Here is a 25,669-nt window from a genome sequence, read left to right on the forward strand (position 1 = left end):
CACACCTTCCACACTATTAATTATTATTTTCTCATTCTCTCCTATCACACTACTTGTCTTCCTACATTCATTCCCCATTCCTGGAGCAACAAAGTCGGATATCGATATATCTAATGTACTTATTTCCTCCAACTGCCTGCATTTTGCGCACATACGCTCTCCACCCTCTTTAACAAGCCACATATGTAATTCCTGCAGTACTTGGCATGCAAGTACTGCATGCCGCAAAGTCCCTTATGATATTGCTAATAATTGAGTTCTTATATGGCGGAGGACTTGGCGTTACGCCACTTGCGACTGCTGCTGAATCTACCATCATTCCTTACTGCCGAGTAGCGTAATCTTTAATAATTATTCAATTAATAAATTAAAGGGAAAAAAAAGTACAAACATCAGAACATTTAAGTACTAAATATAATTAAATAAAATGAAATATAACTAAATACAGTAACTTAGCTTCGTTTTGTCTTCCACCGTTACCCGTTCGATTCCGATGGTACCAAAATATATTATATCGCGACAGCAACTAACTTCCAAAAACAACCACTGAAGTACACTCGTATTCAGAGAAACAATTTAGCACTCAAAAACATAGAAAAACGGGGGAAAAAGCAGACTATTCACCGATTAAAAATCACTTTCTTCTGCACAGCTCAAATTCACCGCCACGTGCTACGGCGATGCTCAATATACTCCAAGGCTGGTAATGAGGTTAACTCATTCTAGTGTAGATTAATCTGAATCATTCCTCAATTTGAAGTTTTTGTTAAAGATGCGTGTTAGGCAATCTTACACTTGAGAATACATATTATCTTTTCACTGCAATTAGGATATCTTTTCATTCAGTGTTGAATATACTACAGCACACAATTCTATTCGCCATTCTCATTATCTAAATATGATTTCTCAAATTAACTAACTCTCAAATAAAATCTTGGTCATTTCTTAAGTGGATTGGTATATCAGCTGATTCTTGGAACAGTACAATTTAACAATACAGTCACTTAATCATATCCTTTGTTAACTATTAAATAAGTACTAATAAATACTACTAAATAAGCCAACTTATTTCCTAAAATGACAGGATAATTGAGAGATCACTGTAATAGCAAAACTTCTTAGACTTCTGTCATGGCAAGACTGAATCCTATATGAATGAACTAAATATGATATCCAAACAACATTTCTTGATATTTGACAACATCCTTCTTGCTATAATAAGTTTAGTTTAATCCTTTATCCAAGTGTGAGCAAACAAAGTTTGCGCCTGAAAGTATCTTCAGGACTGGGTTAAGGTGGTACAACACCTGGGCAACTCGTTGCAAAGGTGGAGCAAGCTACCAACACTCATCTCCTATAATGCAAAACACATCTCCTTGCGGATATGTCTAATGTTATGCATTAAGGGAAGGGCCACTACCCAGACCGGTTTCGACCTTTATTGAGGTCTCTTCAGTGGGAGCCAGGCCCAAGTCGAGATATCAGGCAGAAGCATTAGCAGGTCATCTCCACCTATAGGAATTGCCAATTGGTGTGCCACCCTTTTTTTAATAAATTACTCTGGATTTAGAGAAAGATGTTGAAAGTTTATTTTCCACTTGGTTAGAGTATAATAAGTTTAGTTTAATCCTTTATCCAAGTGTGAGCAAACAAAGTTAACGAGTTGCCCAGGTGTTGTACCACCTTAACCCAGTCCTGAAGATACTTTCAGGCGCAAACTTTGTTTGCTCACACTTGGATAAAGGATTAAACTAAACTTATTATACTCTAACCAAGTGGAAAATAAACTTTCAACATCTTTCTCTAAATCCAGAGTAATTTATTAAAAAAAGGGTGGCACACCAATTGGCAATTCCTATAGGTGGAGATGACCTGCTAATGCTTCTGCCTGATATCTCGACTTGGGCCTGGCTCCCACTGAAGAGACCTCAATAAAGGTCGAAACCGGTCTGGGTAGTGGCCCTTCCCTTAATGCATAACATTAGACATATCCGCAAGGAGATGTGTTTTGCATTATAGGAGATGAGTGTTGGTTGCTTGCTCCACCTTTGCAACGAGTTGCCCAGGTGTTGTACCACCTTAACCCAGTCCTGAAGATACTTTCAGGCGCAAACTTTGTTTGCTCACACTTGGATAAAGGATTAAACTAAACTTATTATACTCTAACCAAGTGGAAAATAAACTTTCAACATCTTTCTCTAAATCCAGAGTAATTTATTAAAAAAAGGGTGGCACACCAATTGGCAATTCCTATAGGTGGAGATGACCTGCTAATGCTTCTGCCTGATATCTCGACTTGGGCCTGGCTCCCACTGAAGAGACCTCAATAAAGGTCGAAACCGGTCTGGGTAGTGGCCCTTCCCTTAATGCATAACATTAGACATATCCGCAAGGAGATGTGTTTTGCATTATAGGAGATGAGTGTTGGTTGCTTGCTCCACCTTTGCAACGAGTTGCCCAGGTGTTGTACCACCTTAACCCAGTCCTGAAGATACTTTCAGGCACAAACTTTGTTTGCTCACACTTGGATAAAGGATTAAACTAAACTTATTATACTCTAACCAAGTGGAAAATAAACTTTCAACATCCTTCTTGCTAGTCCTCAATGTATTTCACACTCTTTTCCAGTGTCCCCTTTGAGAAAATGCTGAACATCCTAAACAGCATATTTTTGCCTTATATATTTCTAGAAATATGAGAACAAGATAGACAAGCTTTTCTAATTCTCTTAACCTTTTTTGAAAAATCTAGAATGTCATGAAGTAATATAAAATTTTTTGTGTGTTGTTTGCTGATTTATTACTTGCCTGCACATTTCTGTTATTATTATCTCTTTATAATTTATATCAGATAAGCAAATTATATATAAATATAATTAGCCTTTATATGATTTAGTATAAATCTGTTACATTTATTTATTACTTTGTTAGGCTTTATTGAATGATTCAAATGCCAAACAACCAGAATTTGATACACTGTCAGATGAATCTCAAGAATTGATAGTGGCTAGTGGAGAAATGAGAATTTCTATGGGGACATCACAACTGGTATTCCGCTTTCAGTCTTTGCTGCTCACTTGTAAGGTAATTTTTTTTTCTATTATTTTCAAGCATTTGAGGTAGTAAAGACATTTAAAATTTTTCCTGTTCTAAAATCACAAATTATGTTTTGAGGCCAGTTCTCCTCACTTGTAAGGAGAATTGATGTCCTGGAAACAAGAAAATCACTGTTATTACAGGAGTCTGTTTTAGGGTCATTATTATTATTTAACTTATATATTAATGATGCTGGGGTGCTCAAGGGTCAAAGCTGTATAACTGAGACGAGACCTCCACATAGCCTTTAAAGGAATGCCGAAAGCCAACCAGAGCTTCTGACCTAATGTCCAATCTGAACCGTCTTGTGAAACACCCTGTTAGTTATCTCCCTGGATACTGAATGAACAAGGATGGGATAGCAATTTGGGATTTAGCCGATGAAATTGTATTCTTATTGGCTTAAAACATAATATAAAATGATGGTATGACATGACAGAATTTCATGGCTGGGATGTCGCCTAGTTAACACGTTCGCTGCCAACTACGAGTATACTCATAGTTCGTATATGAGCTTCACAAGCCAACTACGAGTATACTCATATGTTGATTTACTGACCTCCTATGCCAAACACGAGTTAACCCTTAGTATAATTACCTTAATTTGGACCCTTGGATTCTGAATAAAGTGGAAAGCATGTCTGGGGGCTTGGTAGAAGGGTAATAATTTTAACTAAAATATAGTATATTATATATGTGCCTCAGAAGCCAACTACGAATATACTCGTATGTCGATTACCAACCTCCTATGCCAAGCACGAGCTAATCCGTAGTATAACACATAATTTGTAAATCAATTTAAAACTGATAAAAATCAATAAAAATAATAAAATGAAATTGATAAAATAAAAACCAATTTATTCAAATTACAAATGATATACTTTAAAACAATTTTCCATGCACAATGGTGGTTTTTCCTGGCAAACAGGACAATAATAACGTGTTTCGCGTCGTTGTTTGTTTCGTGTGCATACTCGGCATGGCATTGTCGGCGAATATTTTTTTCTGTAGGTGGTAAAATTTCCAAATAATGAAGATCCCGAATCCTGCTGATATTCTGTGATTCTGTAAGTTCATCCATTCCAACAAAAACTGAGATAAATTGATCTCTAAATTTTAATGCAGTCATTGCGTTTCCAGTAATTATATTATAAAATTTATGCACATTTTGAATGAATATATGAAAAATGCGTATTGCCAATTTCTTTGGCCATCTAATTGTCTTTCATAAGGGGGAATAGTAAGAAAGCATTTGATCAGAAAGATCGATGCCTGACATACCCAAATTATAATCCATAACGATATTTGGTTTTAAATGAATTTTACCATTCCAATATTTTGCTTGAACCATTTAAAATTTGTGCATATTTGAAATGGAAAGAACTTCCCTCTTATCCTTCCATTTCATGGTGATGATGAATTCATTAAATTCATCATCACTCATATTACATAAACTTCTAATTCTTTATCAGTAAGTTTTCTTTTACTGGTCATGGTGAAACTGAAGGTTTTTAGAGACTAGATGCAATAAACACATTCGTCAGCGCATGTAATATATGGGTGGGGGTGATACGAGATTACTCGTAGTTGGCGTATGAAACAAAATTCTGCCTGATAAGCAGGCTACAAGATTACTCATAGTGACCTTGAAGACGCGAAAGCGCTTGGCGTGCGGGAACAAACTACGCCCGAGGAGCGTGGCAGCGAACGTGTTAAACAAGGTTCCCAATATGTTGTTTTTAAATGGGAACCAGGGTGAACAGCAAAAAGTCACCTACTGGAACAAATCCTAAAACACACCCCAACTCAATATCATGAGAGTTCAAGTTCACTATTATTAACATAAGAAGCCTGAATGGCATAGAAATGGAGCTAGCTGAGGAATTGAATAAGTACCAGATCGACATAATAGGGGTGACTGAAACAAAAAAAGACAAAAACTGGTGAGATCTTTCTGAGCAATAAATACAAAATGTTATATTCAGGCAATGATAATCAAGGAAAAGAAGGAGTAGCCATAGTATTCAACACTAAATACGAGGCTAATCTTCTAGAATGGCAGGCAATTTCAAGTTGAGTGATGTGGGCAAATATCAGAATTGGGAACTGAACAATGAGACTTACTTGTGCCTATGGTCCCGTAGAAGGTTCTACTAAGGTAGAAGTGGAGGAATTTTTTGAGGCTTTAGAAAAAGCAGCTGACACAATGAAAAAGGAAAAGTTGGTCCTTGTTGGGGATCTAAATAGTAGAGTAGGAAATGATTGTCAGACATACAAAAATATCTTGGGAAATGGAGAAATGAGCAAAGCTAATAATAATGACAAATGCCTGTTGGATTTCTGTGCTCAAAACATGGACTGAAGTGTTTTTAAAATGCCGTACTGTTGGACTGGATGATGATGTGATTGTTTATGTAGGTATCTTCCTGTGTGTGTAGGCTTTCCGTAAATAGAAAAAGATAGTGATCCATCTGAAAGGCGGGTGACTAATGTGTCAAGAAATGGTAAACAGTTATTTGATTCTGTTTCTACTGTGAAGTGAATTTTGGGGTGTTGGCTGTTTAGGTAGGTGACAAAAGCATCCAAAGTGTCTTGTCCATGGGACCAGATGGCAAACACATCATCTGCATAGTGTAACCACACTTGTGGCTTGTATGTAGCTGTGATAAGTACTTTGTTTTCAAAGTGTTCCATGTAAAAATTTGCTAACAGGGGGAGAGAGGGGGGGAACCCATAGCAGTACCATTAATCTGTATGTAGAATCCCCCCCCCAATGTAAAGTAACCTGCATTCATGGTAAATTGAAATAATTCAAAAATATCTGGGGAAATTTACACTTGATTAAATCAAGAGTGTCTATAAGTGGTACATTGGTAAATAAGGAGGTGACATCGAAACTAACCATTATGTCTGAATCTTTTAGGATTAGATTTTTAACCAGTGTTTTGAAATGGATTGAATTTTTTACAAAAGTAGAAGAGTTGCCAGTAAGGGGGGGGGGGGGGGGGGGGGCAAGCAACTTAGCTAAATGCTGGGCCAGTTTATATGTGGGACTATCTATGCTATCAACTATGGGGTGTAGTAGTGGAATATTAGTTTTGTGGATTTTTGGTAATCCATAAATACAGGGTGGTTTAACATGAATTGGTTTTCTTTTCCTGATGATTTCTTTGGACCATGATGTCACTTTTTTCGGTAAGTTTCGGACTTTTTTTCTTTTTTCTTCATCGAGACCCTACGATTTGAGACATCGTAGGGTCTCGATGTATAATTTGATATGTGGAACTGTCACATATGAGATCTTGCATTTTTCTGTTATACTCTTCTTTATTTCATGTATACTAATGCCAGGAGTATTAGGAACAAGACGGAAGAATTTTTGGCCTTGGTTGGATCTTCCTGGCCACAGGTTATTCATTAGTGAAACATATCTGGCAGAAGCTGATATAGTTAGTGAGATAGAATGAGTAGGGTATAGTGTGTTCGGGAGGGACAGAGAGAATAAAATGGGGGGGAGGAGTGTTATTGATGATAGCTAATGAACTTTAGCCGAGGAGAATAGAAGTTGTATTGCAGGCAAGGGTGCACTGACCATCTGTGCTATGCACACATGCACCAGGATAGTAAAGGCTCCAAAGAAGAGGAAATACTTAAAAAAACGTTTTTTTAAAGTGATTTTTTTATTTGAAGGGGGGGGGGGCAGTGCCAACTAAACTTTTGCACAGGTGCTGGACACTACTGGCATGCTACTGGGTATAGGGGTGCCAACTAAAGTTTTGCACACAGGCACCGAACACTACTGGCACGCCCCTGATTGCAGGATAGTGAAAAGAGCTCATTTGTGGCTATTTGGTGTGAGATTGAGACTTATGGAACAAAATGTACAGTTGGGTGCTACTATAGACCAGGTGATGGAATAGATGGTGGAGATAGTATACATAGACAAATTGATGAAATGAGTGGAAAGAGGGTAATTATTATGGGGGATTTCAACTATGGTAACATTGCTTGGAAGGAGGAGAAGACACATGTGAGGAAGCAACTGGATTTTATTCAGTTACTAAGGGATAACTGTCTGAGACAGCATGTAATGGAAAATATGGGTTCGAGAGTGCTTGACCTAGTAATTGCATCTGAGAATTTGACTGTAATGAATATGACCATGTTGCCACCTATTGGTGAGAGTGATCATATGGTCTTGATCTGCGAGGTGGCTAAATGTGTGAGATTTTCGATTAAGACAAAGTACATGTGAAATTACCGTGCTGGCAAGTATTACAAGCTTAGGAGATTGCTTGGTTCAGTGCCATGGCATGCAAACCTGCAAGGGCTGCTGGATGTTGATAGGGCATGAGAAGTGGTCAAGGAGCATTTGCAGGAGGTTATGGCTGACTGTATACCTAGAGTCCGAATAGTAAATCAAGTAGGGGTTGGTAAACCATGTAGTAAACCAAGTAAGGATAAAGGTGACCTGCAGGCACATGAACGGTATAAAGCACATGCCAGTAGAGTAACGAGTGTGGTAAGAAAAGCAAAAGCGGATTATGAAAGGAAATTAGCCATGGAAGCTAAAGAGAATCCCAAACAGTTCTTTCAATATGCTGCAAGGAAAAGAAAAACTGTACACTGCAGAATGATTTTAAGGAATGCCGATGGTAGGGAGGTCACTGAATCAGTCGATATAGTGGAATTACTGAGTGAGCACTTTGCAAGAGTATATCATCTAGGTGGTGACATTGAAGGAATGAAGGAACCATTAGTTTATATGGGAATTGTGGTGAATGAAGTGGAGGTGAATAGTCTATTACAGAACCTTAATGTGAATTCATCTGTGGAATTGGATAGTATACCAGCATGGGGTCTTACGTGAGGCGGCTAAAGAATTGTCAGTGCCCTTGACCATATTGTTTAATCTGAGTCTCAGGTCTGATTTAGTCGCAAAGAGGTGGAAAGAGAGGAAAATAGTTCCACTGCATAAAGGAGGATCCAAGACTACTGTTGCAAATTACAGACTGATCAGCATGTTAGGTGTCGTAGTCAAGCTCTTGGAAAAAGTAGTCAAGGGAAAAATACAGAAATGGATTGATGAAAATGAGATACTGTACAGGGGACAGCATAGTTTTGTGAAGGGTAGATCATGCCTCAGTAACTTGCTCAGGTTTTATAACACAGTGATGGCTAAACTGGATAGGGGTAATGGGTTTACATTGATTCTGCTGAACCTGGCTAAGGCCTTTGACAGGATACCACATGGAATTCTAATTCGTAAACTGCAACATATGGGAATGGATATACGGTTGGTGAGATGGATAGGAGGGTGGTTGATGGAGAGATACCAGAGAGTAGTTTACTCAGGAGTAGAGTCCAAAAGACGGCCTGAGGATGATTTGGATAGATTGGAGGTCTTGGCTATGGAGAATGGATGTCAATTTAATGTTGCAAAATGTAAGGTTATGCATTTTGGGGTGAAAAGATTAGCAGCAGTATATCACATTGGTGGAACTGTACTCCAGGTGATTGATGAGGCCAGAGACTTAGGAATGTTGGTGGATAGGGAGTTGAAGTTTAGGGGGCACATTGCAAAAATGGCTAAATCAGCTCATCAAACCACTTCGATGCTGAAGAATAGTTTGACAAGCAGAGATAAGCAAGTTATTGTTCCTCTGTATCGAGCCTTGATAAGACCTCATCTCGACTACTGTGCCCACATCTGGTCACCTAGATTTCTTCTTGATGGGGAGGAGTTTGAGAGAATCCAGAGGCAAGTGACCAAGATGTTAGCAGGTCTATGGAATGAACCTTATCAAAATAGGTTGAAGATTTGTGGGTTGCAGAAATTGGTTGATAGGCGGAAAAGGGGAGATATGATTGAGACATTCAAATTGCTGAAGGGTTTCTGTAGGATTAATTCAGAGGATATTTTTGAGAACAGGACTGATGGTGGGAGGACTTGGGGACATCCATGGAAGCCGGGAAAGAGTGTTGTTAGTAATGGTGTTAGAGCTTGGTTTTTTACTTTTAGAGTGATTAATGAGTGGAATAAGCTGCCAGAGTTTGTTGTAAGTGTTATGACAGTAAATGAGTTCCAGGCAAAGTATGATAGATACTGTGTGAATGTCGAATAGTTGTGATGGACATGATGTTTAGGGCCTCCCTCAGTGAGTCTAAGGACTCCTTGGAGTTGCCCGCAATAATAATAATAATAATAAATGTCGACCAGCTCTCAGATGTGAACTATAAACTAAAATCACAAACATTATTAAAGAAAAAATGAAAGAGTTTGAGAACAGGAACCAAACCTTGGACATTCAGTTGCAAGCCCTGAAGAAAACATTGATTGATTCAGCCAGAGAGACATGTTGTGAGTTTGTCTGCAAGGATAGAAAAATCAGGACTCTATGGTGGAAATAGAAAGTTAAAGAGGCAGTGAAGGAAAAGAAGAAGCCATGTCAAAAGTTCCTGGGAAGTAAGTCAGCTTGTGCTTTTAGAGAATACAGAAACTAATGTAAGAAAGCTAAACACTGTGTAAAACTAGCTAAACAAAAATCATGGGAAGACTTTGGTAGGAACATAGAAAATAAATACTGAGAAGATGGTAAAATATTCTGGAGGTTGTTGAAGAAGCTCAGAAATGGAGGAAAGAGTGCTGTAAAAAAAAAAAAAAAGATGACAAGGGTGACATAAAAACTGAAGAAAAAGATATCCTTGAAATATGGAGTAAATACTTTGAAAAATTGCTAAACGAAACAATCGGTGACAGTACTCTAGTAAGAAATCCTTCAATAGGCATGCAGTCTGACATACATATCTATACTTGAAGTAGAAAAAGCCTCAAAAGTGTGATATGTCGAAAGGCAGCTGATATTCAAACAGAAATGTTCAAGTATGGAAGTATAAAAGTCTTACAGTGGCTGCACTGTATATGTCAGAAGGCTGGGAACAGAGGGACGAATTTCAGATGATCAGAGTAGAACTCACATAGTATCCATATATAGAAAAGCAAATAAAAGTGAATGTGAGAATTACAGGGGTATTTCTCTTCTGAGTGTTCCTGGTAAGATTTATGCAAGTATACTTGAGAAACTTTTTTACCTTGGGTATTATATATGTTAAAGATACCAAATTATTTTAAATATAAACCTGGTTTTTTACTCCATTTCCTAAGTAAGCAAACAGACAAGTCAGTCAACTTTGCACCTGCAAGTATTTCAAGTCTAGCTGACCCTGCATGTAGTGAAAGTCCAAGGCAACTCGTGGTAAATTAGAATAAGCGCTGATCACTATTCTTAATATTTACCCTTAATGCAAAGCACATCTCCTGGAGGAGATGCATGATGCTATGCATTAAAGGCAAGGGGCCACTACCCAGACTGGTTTCAACCTTTATTGTGGTCTCATCAGTGGGAGCCAGGCTAAGAAATACTAAGTTTTAAGTAATGCTGAGCTTATAAATATTTTCCCAACATATGTTATCATAAGGTGCTTTGACCTTATTAAATAAAAATCTCAGGATGAGAGATAGATGTAGAAAGTTTTTTACCTTGGATATATGTTAAAGATGCCAAGTTGTTTTAAATATAAACCTGGTTTTTTACTCCATTTCCCAAGTAAGCAAACAGACAAGTCAGTCAAGTTTGCACTTGCAAGTGTTGCAAGTCTAGCTGACCCTGGACGTAGTGTAAGTCCAAGGCAACTCGCAACCTGAGTTGCCTTTGGACTAATGAAAACGTCACTCATGGCCTCATTTTCTACACTATTCAGCATGCCTCTCCCAGTTTCATTACTTTTCCTCAATACTCTTTTACTTACTCCTTCACTTTCACACCATCTCATTTCTTCTAGACTTCTTGTGCTTCCATTCTGTTGACTCCCAATCACTTCCATACTATTCATTACTTCATCATTCTCTAAAGACTCTCTCTCTCTCTCTCTCTCTCTCTTCCTTAATCCTGTTCTAGTTACTTCAACTAAAGTTATCTCCATCGTCCTAATTTCTATGAGAAATTAGGACTATGGAGCTTTATTTAATATTTAACTTTCTGATTTAAATATTCAACACATTTAACTGTGTCTTCATATCCTGAACCTCCTTACAGGGCACTTCCAATTCCTCTTGCATCAGATAAATGACATGTGAGTTGGACAAGGGAAATGACTACACAGTGATCCTTTTGTATTTTGCTAAGGCTTTTGACAGAATACCCCATGGAATACTATTGGCAAATTAGAGCATATGAGAATGGATACTAAACTGGTGATATGGATAAGAGAATAGATAATGGAGAGTTAGCAGAAAGTAGCGTAAGGATGAGCAGAGTCCAGAATGAGGCAGGTAACCAGTGCTGTGCTTCAGGGCTCTGTGCTTGGGCCTTTGGGGTTTAATTTGTACATAAATGATATAGGAAAATGGCTTGAAGGGAGACATTCAGTTGTTTGCTGATGATGCAAAGTTGGGTAGCACAATAAGAAATCAAGCTGATGTTGAGAGTTTGCAGGATGATTTAAATAAGCTGGTAAAATGGGAAAAAGGTAATGGATTTCAATTCAATGTGCAAGAGTGTAAAGTTATGCATTTTGGGATTAAAAGATTACCAACTGTGTACCACATTGATGGAATGGTACTCCAAGAGATTGATGAGGCTAGAGACTTGGGAGGGTTGGTAGATAGGATGAAGATCAGAAGGCACATTGCTAAGGTGTCCAGGATTGCACATAGGATTACTTGGTTATTGAAGAACACACTAACATCCAGAGATAAGGAGGTTATTGTTCCCCTTTATAAGGTGTTGATACTTCCATATTTGGAGTACTGTGCTCAAGTCTGTCACCTGAATTCCTTAGAGATGAGGAGGTTGTGGAAAGGGTTCAGAGGAGAGTGACTAAGTTGGTGAGTGATGTAAAAAATGCTCCCTACATTGATAGATTGAGAACTTGTGGATTGCTGAGGTTGGTTGATATGCGGAGAAGAGGGGATATGATAGAAACATTTAAATTACTAAACGGTTTTTATAAAATTGATGCAGGATAAATATTTCAGCTGTGTAATAGTGATGGTAGAACAAGAGGTCATCCCTGGAAATTAAGGAAAAGTGTGGTTAACAAGGGTGTGTGTGAACTAGATCTTTTGTTTGGAGGGTGGTGAGTCATTTGAATGCATTGCCTGACTCAGTTGTGGGTTCTTTCTCTGTAAATTAATTCAAGAAGAGGTTTGATAGATATTGTTTTGATAGTTTTGGTCTCCCGCGATGAGTCTACTGACTCCATGGAGATACCCGTAATAATAATAATAATAATAATCTTGCCAATATGGTTCGTTGTTAGAACATAGCAGGTATGCATGGCAGATGTTTGTTGAGAGATTAAACAAGAGAACTGAGAGAATGAGTATTTATAGAAAGTGTAACATATTAATGAATTGTGGTAATTTGAATGAAAGTTGGGAACTGGAAGTGAAGATTACCAGACAGACGAAAGTCAGACTGATGACGGATTATTGGAGGCAATTGCTGGAATACAAGAGTTGAAGAATGAAATGATTAAGATGAGGATTGAAATGAGGTAGGCATAGAATGAAACTAAACATATGTAGGGTATGAATGGAGTACGGTGAAAGAATAAAAAAGAAAGGTGTGACATAGAGGCGAATAGAATCAAATACTTGGTGGGATGTTGTTATAGACCAAGTAATGTGGATAGTGGTGATAATGAAATGTATAATCAAATTAGCCAAGCAAATAAGAAAAGGGTGATCATTATGGGTGATTTTAATTATGGCAATATAGACTGGAATAATGAGATAGCAACTGGAAGTAAAGAAAACGAGTTTCTTGAGTTTTTGAAGGATAACTACCTCAGACAGTATGTAACAGAGGGCACGTGAGGATTAAGGCTCTTGGAATAGGTCATCTCATCAGAGGATGTAATTATAAATGAGGTGTCAAATCATCCACAAGTTGGTGAGAGTGACCATGAGGTGATTACCTGGGTGGTTGCCAGCAGTGCGAGGACCCCTTTGAGAAAAGGGTATGTGTGGAACTACAAGGGAGGTGATTATGAAGAGCTCAGGAGACAGCTTGCGGGTGTAGAATGGAATGAGGAGTTAGCTGGGAAAGAGATAAATGCAGCATGGCGGATTTTCAAAAACTATCTAGTAGGTGCAATGTCTAAGTGTATTCCAAGGGTGAGAAGGTTAAATAAGGTAGGTGTGAGATGGCTGAATAAAGAGATTAAGCATGTGATACAGAGAAAAAGGGCATTCTGGAGGCAGCATAAGAGAAGTGGAAATGGATTTTGCTGAGAGTAGCTAAAGAGAGGTATGAACAGCAGTTAGCAAATGATGCCAAAAAGAATCCTAGGAGTTTTTTCGATATGTAGCCAGCAAAAGAAAGAATGATTATGGAAGGATGATATCGATTGGAGAAAATGGTATAAAGACATCTGTTGCAGAATGTGTGGTGAAGATACTTAATGAGCAGTTCATAAAGGTCTTTCAATCTTGTGAATGTGACTTCATGGAGAGATTGAGAGCAGTTGATGATGGGGAGGAAAGACTGACTGTAAGTGAGCAAGAGGTGTATGGGGAGTTGAGTAAACTAGATGTTAATAAGGCTGTGGGACTTGATAATATATCACCACGTATTCTGAAGGAATGTGCCACAGAGCTGACAGTCTCGACATATATTTTTAATATGAGTCTTGCACTCGGTCAAGTTCCTAAGGAGTGGAAGAAGGGCAAGATTGTGCCACTTCATAAAGGAGGTGATCGAACTCAAGCATCAAACTATAGGCCTATCTGTGTGTCAAGTGTTGTGGTTAAGTTATGGGAGAAGCTTGTGAGAACTAGTATCCAGAGTTGGGCTGACAACAATGGTATTATCTTCAAAGGACAGCATGGATTTGCTAAAGGGAGGTCATGTTTTAGTAATCTACTTACTTATTACAATAAAGTGACTGCTTCCTTGGACAGAGGAGAAGGATACACAGTAATATACTTGGATTTTGCAAATTCTTTTGATAGAGCACCGCATGATAAATTGACAGTCAAACTAGAGCAGATGGGGTTGGACATTAGACTAGTACATTGGATTGGAGACTGGCTATCTGATAGGTATCAACAAGTTGTGTATGGGGGAACGCTATCCAGGAAAAGGAAAGTCACTAGTGGAGTGCCTCAGGGATCTGTTTTAGTACCATTACTGTTTAACTTGTATATTAATGATATTGGTGAAGATTTGGATGGAGATGTTCAGTTATTTGCAGATGATGCAAAGTTGGGATGAACCATGAAGAGTAATGAAGATGTTGTGGCCTAGAGGACTTGTATAAATTGAGTGAATGGGCAATGGAAATGGGGATGCAAGTTCAATATTGCAAAAAGTAAGGTTTTAAAATTTGGAAAACAAAGATGAGATGCAGAATTTTTACTTGGTGAGGATATATTGTTGGAGGTGGAGGAAATAAGAGATCTGCGGGTGATAGTAGATAAGGATCTCAAATTTAGGGGACACATCACCAAAATTGTGAAGACAACAGAAAGGCTTCTGGGAATGATGCGGAGGACACTGACATGTAGAAGTAGGGAGATTCTTGCTCCATTGTATAAGGCTTTGATTAGGCCACAAATGGACTGTTGTGCCCAGATTTGGTCACCTGGTTTTCAGAAGCATGAAAAGATGTTGGAAGGGTCCAAATGCGATTGACTAAGATAGTTTCTAACCTCTGGAATGTCGAGTATGAGGAAAGATTGAGAAGATGTAATTTGCAGTGTCTGGTGAACAGGAGGAAGAGAGGGAGATATGATAGAGACCTACAAGTTGGTAAGGGGGTTGTTATAGGATTAATGCTGGAGAAGTTCTAAAGAAAATAGTGGGAGATCAGGGGAGAACCAGAGGTCATCCCTAGAAACTGTATAAAGAGGGTGTGTGAGTAAGAAGTGAGAGGCAGGTTTTTTTCATGCAGAGTTATGAATGATTGGAATGCCTTGCCTGAGAGTGCAGTGTCTGAAAGGAGTTTGAGTCTGTTTATGACACGGCATGATGAGCTGTGTGTGTGAGATAAAAGGACCTCCCAGATGAGTCTTTGACTCCATGAGGTCTTGGGTAATAATAATAATAATAATAATAATAATTTGGGAAGGTTGTCGCTGTCAGGAGGTGTAATGATTAATGCAAAGAAGGTATCAGTGGAAGTCGAAGACATGAATGAGCAGGAGAGTGTACTAGATGAGACTGATATGGTCGTGAATGGAGAATAGAATGTTAGAACAGGAAAGCAAGTTGGACAGGGAAACAGTTTGGGAAAAGGTGGTTGGGGGGCTAACACATTGTAAGAAGAATGAATTCTGGAAATGATAATGCATTTAGGCAGGTAGTCAGCACAGGAATGTAATGGCCAGAAATACATATGGATTAAATTTGGAAGGCTATGTGAGCAAATGATGTGCAGGCTGTAGCAGGTGAGAGGTCACAGACAGGTGACAGCATGATTGGAATCAGCTATAGACCAAGAAATGAATTGTTATGCTTATTTACAAATACCAGGAGGATCAGACATAAGGTAAATGAAATTATTGCATTGATTGTGTCTATGTGTCTGAAAATAGTTGGAATAAGTGAAACATGGTTGGAAGAGAATTAAATCTAGATGGGAATAGAAATGGACGGATATGACATTCTTCATGAAGATACGAAAGACAGGAAGGAGAGAGAGGAGTGTTGATGGTAGCGGGGGGAATTATATCTGTGCAAGGTTGAGATGTAAGGAGAAAAAAGTGACACTGGTTCTGAAGCAGTATGGTGTGAAGTAGAGGTTGATAGAATAAACTATTATTCTGTCAACCTCTTATCCTATGGTTGGGTATTGCCAGAGGCCAGGGAATGTAGAAGGTGGATACAAAAAAATGTATAAGGAACTTTACTTAGTGAGCAATCAGAGGGTGATCATTATGGGTGATGTCAACTATGGCAATGTTGATTGGATTAAAGAGATAGCATCAGAGAATACGGAAGGTGACTCGGTTGGTGAGGGTAGCAAAAATGGAGTATAAGAAGAAATTAGCCAATCAAGCTAAGTAAAATCCTAGTGAGTTCTTTCAATATATGGCAAGTAGAAGAAAAAATGACTATGGGAGAATGATGCTAGTTGATGACACTGGCAGATTGGTAAACGATGCAGAGGATATAATTGAATTATTAAATGATCAGTTTATCAATGTATTTCATCCTTGTGAAGGCAACATCAGGAGAAGCTGGATTGTAAAATATATGGCAGAAGAGGGACTGATAATAAATAAGCAGGTATATGAGGAATTAAGTACCTTGATGTTAATAAGGCAGTAGAATTTGACATTATATTGCCATATCTTGAGGAAATGTCTTATGGAATTAATGGCACCTTTGGCTGAAAACTATTTAACATGTCTTGTGACAGGGTAAGTCCCATAGGAATGGAAGATGGGAAAAATTATTCCACTTTACATCGGCAGGGATAAGACTAAGGCTACTAATTATAGGTCTATCTGTGTGTCTAGGGTTGTTGTTAAGGTATTAGAGATGTTGGTGAGGACTGGTATTCAGAAATGGATTGATAATAACAGTATTCTTTATGATGGTCAGCATGGATTTGTTAGAGGTAGATCATGTTTCAGTAATCTACTTATGTATTACAACAGGGTGACAACCTCACTTGATAAAGATGCATGTATGGTGGTGTACTTGAATTTTTCAAAGGCCTTCGATAGACTGTCACATGACAAGCTGGTAGCTAAACTGAAACAGATGGAATTAGATAACAGACTAATAGGTTGGATGACTGATTGGCTCTTGGATAGTTATCAGCAGGTTGGATATGGATGAGTGGTATCCTGAAAGAGGAAGATCACTAGTGGAGTGACACTGGGATCTGTTTTGGGACCATTATTTGTGGTGTTTTACTTTTGATTGGGATCGGCTTAACTGGGATGTAGAGTATACAATTAATGGACAAATTTTGAAGGAGGTGGAAGATATGAGAGATCTGGGAGTGATGGCAAACAGAGATTTGAAGTTTAACAGTCACATTGCTAAAATCATACGAACATACCAGTGCATTATGGCAATAATGAGGAGGATATTAACATGCAGAGACAAAGAAGTTATGGTCTCCTCTCTATATGACTTTGATCAGGCCACATACGGTCTACTGTGTACAGATTTGGTTGCCTGGGGGATGAGGATGTACTGCAGATGATCCAGAAAATATTTACTAAGATGGTGTCAAGTCTATGGAATGGGAGGAGATATTGAGGGAATGCAACTTATAGAGCATTGTGAATAGAAGAAGAGGGGATAGGATTGAGACATATAAGTTAGTGAGGGGTTGTTACCAGATTAATGTGGAGAAGATATTTCATGTGGTAGAGGGAAGTAAGGTTAGAACTAATGGCCATTCATGGAAGCTGTATAATGAGGATGTCAGCAAGGGAATGAGAAGCATTTTCTTTTCCTGGAGAGTGATGGGCGAGTGGAATGCATTGCTTGAAATTGTGGTGAGTGTAGAAACTATGAATGGGTTCAAGGTTTGCTGTATATCTTTTGGCATGAGAGAATATAGATCTCCCATGATGAATCCTTTGACACCATGGAGGTTAGATAATAATAATAATAATGATGTTGGATTAAGGAAATGGCTCCACACTGATACTGCTAGACCTTTAGAAAGATATTTGACAGGATTCCACATAGAACTCTGTTGCATAAATTGGAGCAATTGGATATGAAGCTGATGATATGGATGAAACAGTAGCTGATGGACAAACAACAAAGAATAGTATCTGGAAGAACAGAATTGAGGAGAAGACAGGTGACTTGTAGTGTACTCCTGAACTGCTTTGGTACACTGCTGTTCAGAGTGGAATTCATTGCCTGAAATTATGGTGAGTGTATCAGCTGCAAATGAGTTCAAGATACGATTTGATGATCTTTTGACATGAGGGAGTATAAACCTCCCATAGTGAATCCTTTGACTCCATGGAAATCAGATAATAATAATAATAATGATGATGATGATGATGATAATAATAATAATTTCATAGCTGTCTTCTTTATTTGGTTCATCATCCTGATATAATATTGAATAAAATCCTTCAATTCTGTTTGCTGTATATCTCTGATTATGTTCCCATCTCGAGTTTGACTAAAGCCATCTGTTTATTGTTGTTCATCAACAGTTTTGCTTTTTTGAGACTATAGTTGTCTTTAATTGTTTGTTGCATGAATTTATAATTGATTTTTTTTATTTCTTCCTGGATATGTTTTCTGAGTGTTCTTGGGTGTCCTCTTTTTCTTTGTCCTTCCACTTTTCCCTGGATGATAAGTTTTTCCAGGTTGTCATTTCCATGTCTTGAAATGTCCCAAAATATTTGAGAATTCTTTCATTTACAATTTCACATAGCCACCTCTTGATTTTTAATTGACTTATTATACTTTCATTAGACCTTTTGTCCATTCAGGAAACTCTCAACATCTCAGCACCACATCTCGAAGCTTTTTATCTTGTCCATATCTTTCTTGTTGAGTGTCCAAGATTCAGCACCAAAAATGAAAATTGAAAATATCATGCTAATGACCTGATTTACTGGTTTTGCACAATTCAATGTATTTAGTTTTATTCTATGAGTTATGAGTTTGTTTCATTTCTCTTCATTTCTTCTTAAGCAGTTTTGTTTATTCAGAAATTTTGCCTTGTTTTTGCCTTGTTTTAATAGAATTAGCTATGGCACCAGCTAATTCTATTAAGTATTGGATGGGTTTCGATTAATAATGTTATTACTTTCTGATGGATGAGCATAGCTGTTTATATTAAGTTTTTTGAATCTTTTGTTTAGTTCATGTTGCATTTTTTTTCTTTCTTTCAAAGAAAACATTTTAAAAACATTTTTTTTCTTCTTTCTTTTTTGTAAATTTATTTTAACTTTACTTTGGATATCCCCCTCGCTCCTTATAAAACATTCCCAGTTTCATTAATGTTCCAAAATGAACAGCAGTAGCCAAAGTATATAGAACTCTGTGGCACACCACTGGTCACCTGCCCTCTCTTTAATTTAGCTCCACTATGTACTGCTCTCTGATCTCTTCATTAACCACCCTCTTATCCATGTCACCAGTTTCATATCCATTGCCATTTATTTCAGTTTACGTGATAGAGAGCCTTGTGGTATTCACCACACACACACACACACACACACACACACACACACACACGCACACACAAAGTATGTTGGAAGTTTTTTCCCACTTGGTTAGACTATAAATTATATATTTAGTTTAATCCTTTATCCAAGTGTAAGCAAACAAAATTTGCACCTGAAGTATCTTCAGGACTGGGGCAACTCGTGGCAAAGGTGGGCAGGTGGGCTAAGTTCTCATCACTTTCCTTAGTATCCCATAATGTAAAGCATATCTCTTTGCAGATATGTATAATGCTATGGATTATGGGAAGGGTCACTACCCAGACCAGTTTCCCTGTTTAAGTGCGGAGTTACCTCTCCAAAAACTCGTGGGATCCCCTGGATCACCCATAGCGACCGGCAGCATTGTTCCCCCCCTCAGTAATAGGCTCACCTCACCACTGAGTAGAGCCACTCATATTTCGTTTGGGGGGGGGGGGTAAACAGCAACAGCCGTGCCTAAGTTAACTTCATGGACTACAGCATTGCCATTCATTACCCCCCCCCCAGGACCTGGGTGACAGCAACAGCCATGCCTCAGTTAAAACTTCATGGGCTACAGCATTGCTATTCATTACCCAAGCTTATTAAATTACTTTGGATTAAAGGATTAAACTAAATATATAATTTATAGTCTAACCAAGTGGAAAATAACTTCCAACATCTTTCTCTAATCCAGAGTAATTTAATAATAAAGTGTGACACCTTTTGGCAACTGGCATATGGAAATATTAGTTCTGCATTGCTTCAACCTTGGTATCACCTCTGGGTCCGATCACCCAATGAAGATCCCACTTTTGATCTTTATTCAGACCTCAATAAAGGTTGAAACCAGTTTGCGTAGTGACCCTTACCATAATGCATAGCATTATACAAGTCTGCAAGGAGATGTGCTTTACATTATGGGATACTAAGGAAAGTGATGCGAACTTAGTCCACCTTTGCCAGGAGTTGCCCCAGTCCTGAAGATACTTCAGGCACAAACCTTGTTTGCTTACACTTGGATAAAGGATTAAACTAAATATATAATTTATAGTCTAACTCATAATATCTTTCTCTAATCCAGAGTAATTTAATAATAAGGTGTGACACCTTTTGGCAACTGGGATATGGAAATATGAGTTCTGCATTGTTTCAACCTTGGTATCACCTATGGGTCTGGCTCCCACAGAGACCTCAATAAAGGTTGAAACCGGTTGGAAGCTTGGGTGATGAATGGCAATGCTGTAGTCCATGAAGTTTTAACTGAGGCTCAGCTGTTGCTGTCACCCAGGTCATGGGGGGGGATAATGAATGGCAATGCTGTAGCACATGAATTTAACTGAGACACTGCTGTTGCTGTTACCCCCCCCCCCCCAGATGAAATATGAGTGGCTCTGCTCACTCATGGGGTGAGCTTGCCATAGGGTAGAGCCAACGCTGAGAGTTCTTCTCAGTGACAGGGTGAGCTTGTTACTGGGAGGAACAATGCTGAGTTTTGATCCTGCAGGTCACTCATTATTTGGTGATCTGGGAATCCCATGAGTTTTTGGAGAGGTAACCCTGCACTTAAACAGGGAAAACCGTCTGGGTAGTGACCCTTCCCATAATGCATAGCATTATACGAGATATGTTTTACATTATGAGATACTAAGGAAAGTGATGAGAACGTAGCCCACCTTTGCCACAAGTTGCCCAAGTCCTGAAGATACTTCAGGCGCAAACTTTGTTTGTTTACACTTGGATAAAGGATTAAACTAAATATATAATTTACAGACAAGTATGTGTTTGTTTGTGTATGCGTTTCTGTATTTTTATGCATCATTTATTGTATGATTATGTGTTTCTTATTAGGAATTGGTAAGGAAATGTGAACAACAAGTAGAAGACCACCTTCAGTTTGAAGAGAAATATTCTAACTGTTCTAAGTGGGTGGATAGTGTCCAAGTAATGTATTCTGAAATTTGTGCTCTTCCAGGTGGCAGTTGTGAAACTCTTCAGTGCAAATATGGCAAAAATAAGGTAATTACTTTATACTCACTTACTTCTGTTTCAGTTATTAATTTAAATACTTCTAGTAAATGCATAGCATATTATTATTATTGTTAATATTGTTATTATTGTTATTATTATTATAAATATAACAATGTAATAATGAATGAATGAAAACAGCCTGTAAATTCCCCACTGCTGGGTTAAGGCCTCTCCCATTGTGGGAGGGTTGAGTCTTATTCTCCCATGGTGACTCACTCCAACTTGGGAGAGTGTATACATATTTGTCTGGATGAATGTATGATGATGAAAGACAATCACATACACCCATATCCTAGGCAGGATTCGAGCCTGCTGTTTCTTGGCTGGAGAGCAGATATGCTAACCACTTGGTCAACCAGGAGAGAACAATATAATATCCAATATCTAAAGTAAAAACAAAAATAATGGCTGTCAAAGAAGAAAAACCAATTTTGAACAATGGCACTAATGAAGATTAAAAAAGATATAGACATTAAAATATGAATTTGTTAAAGTAAATTGCATAATAAAAATTGTATTAAGGCCATCCCTGTACAAAAGACATCGGAATCAGACTATTATACTATACTGTCTAAACCAACTTTATATTATATGAAAGCAAAATGTGGACCATAAAAAAAGAAAGATGAAAATGAATTCAAACACCAGAAATTAAATTTCTTGGAAAAATAGCTGGTTGTACCAAACGGAACCTAATACAAATGAAAATATTTTGCAATCTCTGAATATAAAACCAACTAATTATTACAATAATTATAAACAAAATAGAAAGAACATTTAAATCAAATGGGCAATAACAGAACACCAAAAATACTATACAGATATAAAATAAAGAGAAAAAGAAGAATTGGAACCCCAACAGAGGAATGGCTAATGATCGTAACAAGCCATTTGGCCTATTCATGAAAGAAAGAAGAACATTATTATTATTATTATTATTTAGGAATCTAGGGATATAAAATTATTATTATTATTATTATTACGTCACACCTCCAGAGAGTCCAAAGACTCATCGAGGGAGGGCACCTACTTTACAACTGTTTCCACCACTCAAATCCACCAACGACAACTAACCACAGCTACACTGATGCCATCTACCCCCTGTCATCACTGTCGATTTTAATTTGGTTCCGTCTGCCATGCATGCTAGAACAACGGTAAAATGCGATTTTTCATGTTCCGTTGTTTTTATGAGGACGCTCTTTTCACCAACTGTTCGATTCTCAGGCATATCAAAGTACATGGGCATCTCATCCATATTGCCTATTGATAAATTTTATGATAAATTTATGGAAGGATTCACTTTTTCTTCAAGCTGCTTTGGTAACTTCTGTGCAATTTTTGTTCAGTATCTTAATGTTAATGCTTTGTGTTCCATAAATCTGTTGCACCACCCAGGCGAAGCAAGAAAAGATGAAAACCTGGTGTGTCCTTGAATTACCATTCTTGCGTTGTAGAGCTTGAAAACGAATTGCAGTTCTTGTTACTGTAATGTCATCTTGTCGTTGCGTCAAAATCCATTCATTTAGCTCTTCTTCGAGTTCTGGAAAGGATGCTACATCTCCACGACGGGCACGTATCATATTTGGGATTTTTTTAAGACTGTCTTTTTGCTTAAGCCAAAGTCTAATATTACTCTCTGCTACACCAAATTCTCTCATAGCAACACTGTTGTTATGTTCTTCTGCAAACTGCACGACACGCAATTTAAATCCTGCTTCAAAAGATTAACATTTACATTTCTGTTGGCTCATTTTCAGGCTAGATTTGTTTAACGAATTATATTTAAAATGAACTGTGGTTAAACCGATATAACTGTGCTAATATCCCCCCAAGGAGGCAGGATATTAGCACTACTTACATCACTGGCTTTATGCACAGATACGATGCGCGCTCGGTCTCCGAATGCAAGTGGTTCAAGTAGATTTGGTTGCATAGGCATTAGGTAGTATATATTGTGTGTGTGCAAGTCTAATAAGATGTTATATTTTTTAAGATCTGCATATAATGCGAACCCCTAACTTTAGTCCATAAATTTTAACCATAAATTTTTCGCATTATACGCGATAATATACGGTAAATTTTGTCAGTCCTCTGGGATCTTGGCTGCAGGAATAAACTGAAGAAATATAAATTACAGTATTTGGAATTGATGAGGTAGTAGTTGATATAATTAAGATATAACTTGATGACAGGGCTTATCAGTTATCAGAGAGCTGCAGGGAAATATTTGTGTGTGGGGGAGGTCATTAAAAGAATAAGAAGTCATCTGTTGAATCTGTAATAGATCTTCTGAGCAACCAACTAATAAATTGATATTTTCATGGGAAAGATGGGAGACTGGAATGCATTGTCAGGTTGAATGATGACTGAGCTTATTTTAAATGAGTGCAGGCAAAATTATTATAGCTATTGTAGTCTATAGAGAGAATATACCTTCCACAGTTAGTCTTTTGACTCAATGTTGCCTAAAATAATAACTTCTGCATTACTTCAACCTTGGTATCACCTCTGGGTCTGGCTCCCACTGGAGAGACCTCAATAAAGGTCAAAACCTGTCTGGATAGTGACCCTTCCCATAATGCATTGCATTATACATTATATATATACATATATATATGTCTGCAAGGAGATGTGCTTTGCATTATGGGATACTGAGGCAAGTGAAGTAAAGTCATACCACCTTTACCACGAGTTGTCCCAGTCCTGAAAATACTTCAGGTTCAAATGCTGTGTGCTTACACTTGGATAAAAGATTAAATCGACTACTGCAGTCGGGTTTCTTTTTATGTGGAGGATGCGTTGCACAGAAAGCTGCATATAAAAAATCGCACAAAAAAGACCTAACTTAACATGTTGAAGAATTAGGGATACGTTCCAAACTGCATAAAACCAAAGCAATGAATTAAAATAAACCTAAAATCGCATAAAAAGTTTATAAAAATTCAGGAAAATAAGAATGCCTAAGTTTGTTTTAAAGCTTTATGCATTTAATTTTATTGAAAAGTAGTAATATTTTTTTTTACATCTTGTCATCAGAATTATCATCGCTATTAGACAATATTTACAACTCGTGGTAAAGGTGGTATGACTTTACTTCACTTGCCTCAGTATCCCATAATGCAAAGCACATCTCCTTGCAGACATATATATATATATATATAATGTATAATGCAATGCATTATGGGAAGGGTCACTACCCAGACAGGTTTTGACCTTTATTGAGGTCTCTCCAGTGGGAGCCAGACCCAGAGGTGATACCAAGGTTGAAGTAATGCAGAAGGTTACTATTTTAGGCAACATTGACATACATACAAATCGGCCCTTCAGAACACACGCAATTTACAGACAAAAAAAAAAATTACTAGTTGTGGTGGTGTTGGAGGTGGGCGGTAGATGGCATTGATTCGTAGTAGAGGTAAGGTGTAGAGACAGTTGAAGATGTCCTCCCGCGATGAGTCTTCGGACTCCTTGGAGGTATCAGGAATAATAATATTTGGCAACGTTTACGAACTGGTGAGAAATCACTTTCATCACCAGAAGAGATAGTCAGTGAATCAGATCTGTATGGTAAAGGCAATGGTTCTTCACAAAGAGAATTAGCTTTACCCTCATTCTGTGCTGATTTTTTTCTTCTGACAATGTAATCAGTGATTAAACTTTGCAATGATGATTTTACTAATTTTTTATACAGCTCGCAATTATTATTATTATTATTATTATTATTACGGGTATCTCCATGGAGTCAGTAGACTCATCGCGGGAGACCCAAACTAGCAAAACAATATCTGTCATATCTCTTCTTGAATTCATTTACAGATGAAGAGCTCACAACAAAGTCAGGCAATGAATTCCACTCATTCACCACCCTCCAGGCAAAAAACCTTGTTCTGACACCTTTGTTAACCACACTCTTCTTTAATTTCCAGAGATGACCTCTTGTTCTTCCATCACTATCACACAGCTGAAACATTTCCCCTGCATCAATCCTATAAAAACCTTTTAGTAATTTGAATGTTTCTATCATATCCCCTCTTCTTCGCCTATCAACCAATCTCTGCAATCCACAAGCTCTCAATCTTTCAATGTATGGAGCATTTTTTATATCACTCACCAACTTGGTCACTCTTCTCTGAACCCTCTCCACAGCCTCCTCATCTCCAAGGAATCCAGGTGACCAGACCTGAGCACAGTAATCCAAATGTGGAAGTATCAATGCTTTATAAAAGGGAATAATAACCTCTTTATCTCTGGATGTCAGTGTGTTCCTCAACAACCAAGTAATCCTATGTGCAATCTTGGACACCTTAGCAATGTGTCCTCTGAACTTCATCTCCTTATCTACCAATACCCCTAA

General features: G+C 37.9%; 1 protein-coding gene across 1 annotated transcript in view; it reads left to right on the plus strand.

Moving 5' to 3' along the window:
- The window catches only part of LOC150102416 (muscle-specific protein 300 kDa-like), a 1,203,500-nt gene that overhangs the window by 494,497 nt on the left and 683,334 nt on the right, over positions 1-25,669 (plus strand). The window contains exons 30-31 of the mRNA XM_090399574.1: positions 2,931-3,083; positions 21,133-21,300. Coding sequence (XP_090255700.1) covers positions 2,931-3,083; positions 21,133-21,300 — 321 coding nt within the window. The remainder of the gene's footprint in view (positions 1-2,930; positions 3,084-21,132; positions 21,301-25,669) is intronic.

Source organism: Typopeltis vanoorti, chromosome 10 (genome assembly GCF_054136105.1).
Source record: "Typopeltis vanoorti isolate ZY-2024b chromosome 10, IOZ_Tvanoo_1.0, whole genome shotgun sequence".
NCBI classification, from domain to species: Eukaryota; Metazoa; Arthropoda; class Arachnida; order Uropygi; family Thelyphonidae; genus Typopeltis; species Typopeltis vanoorti.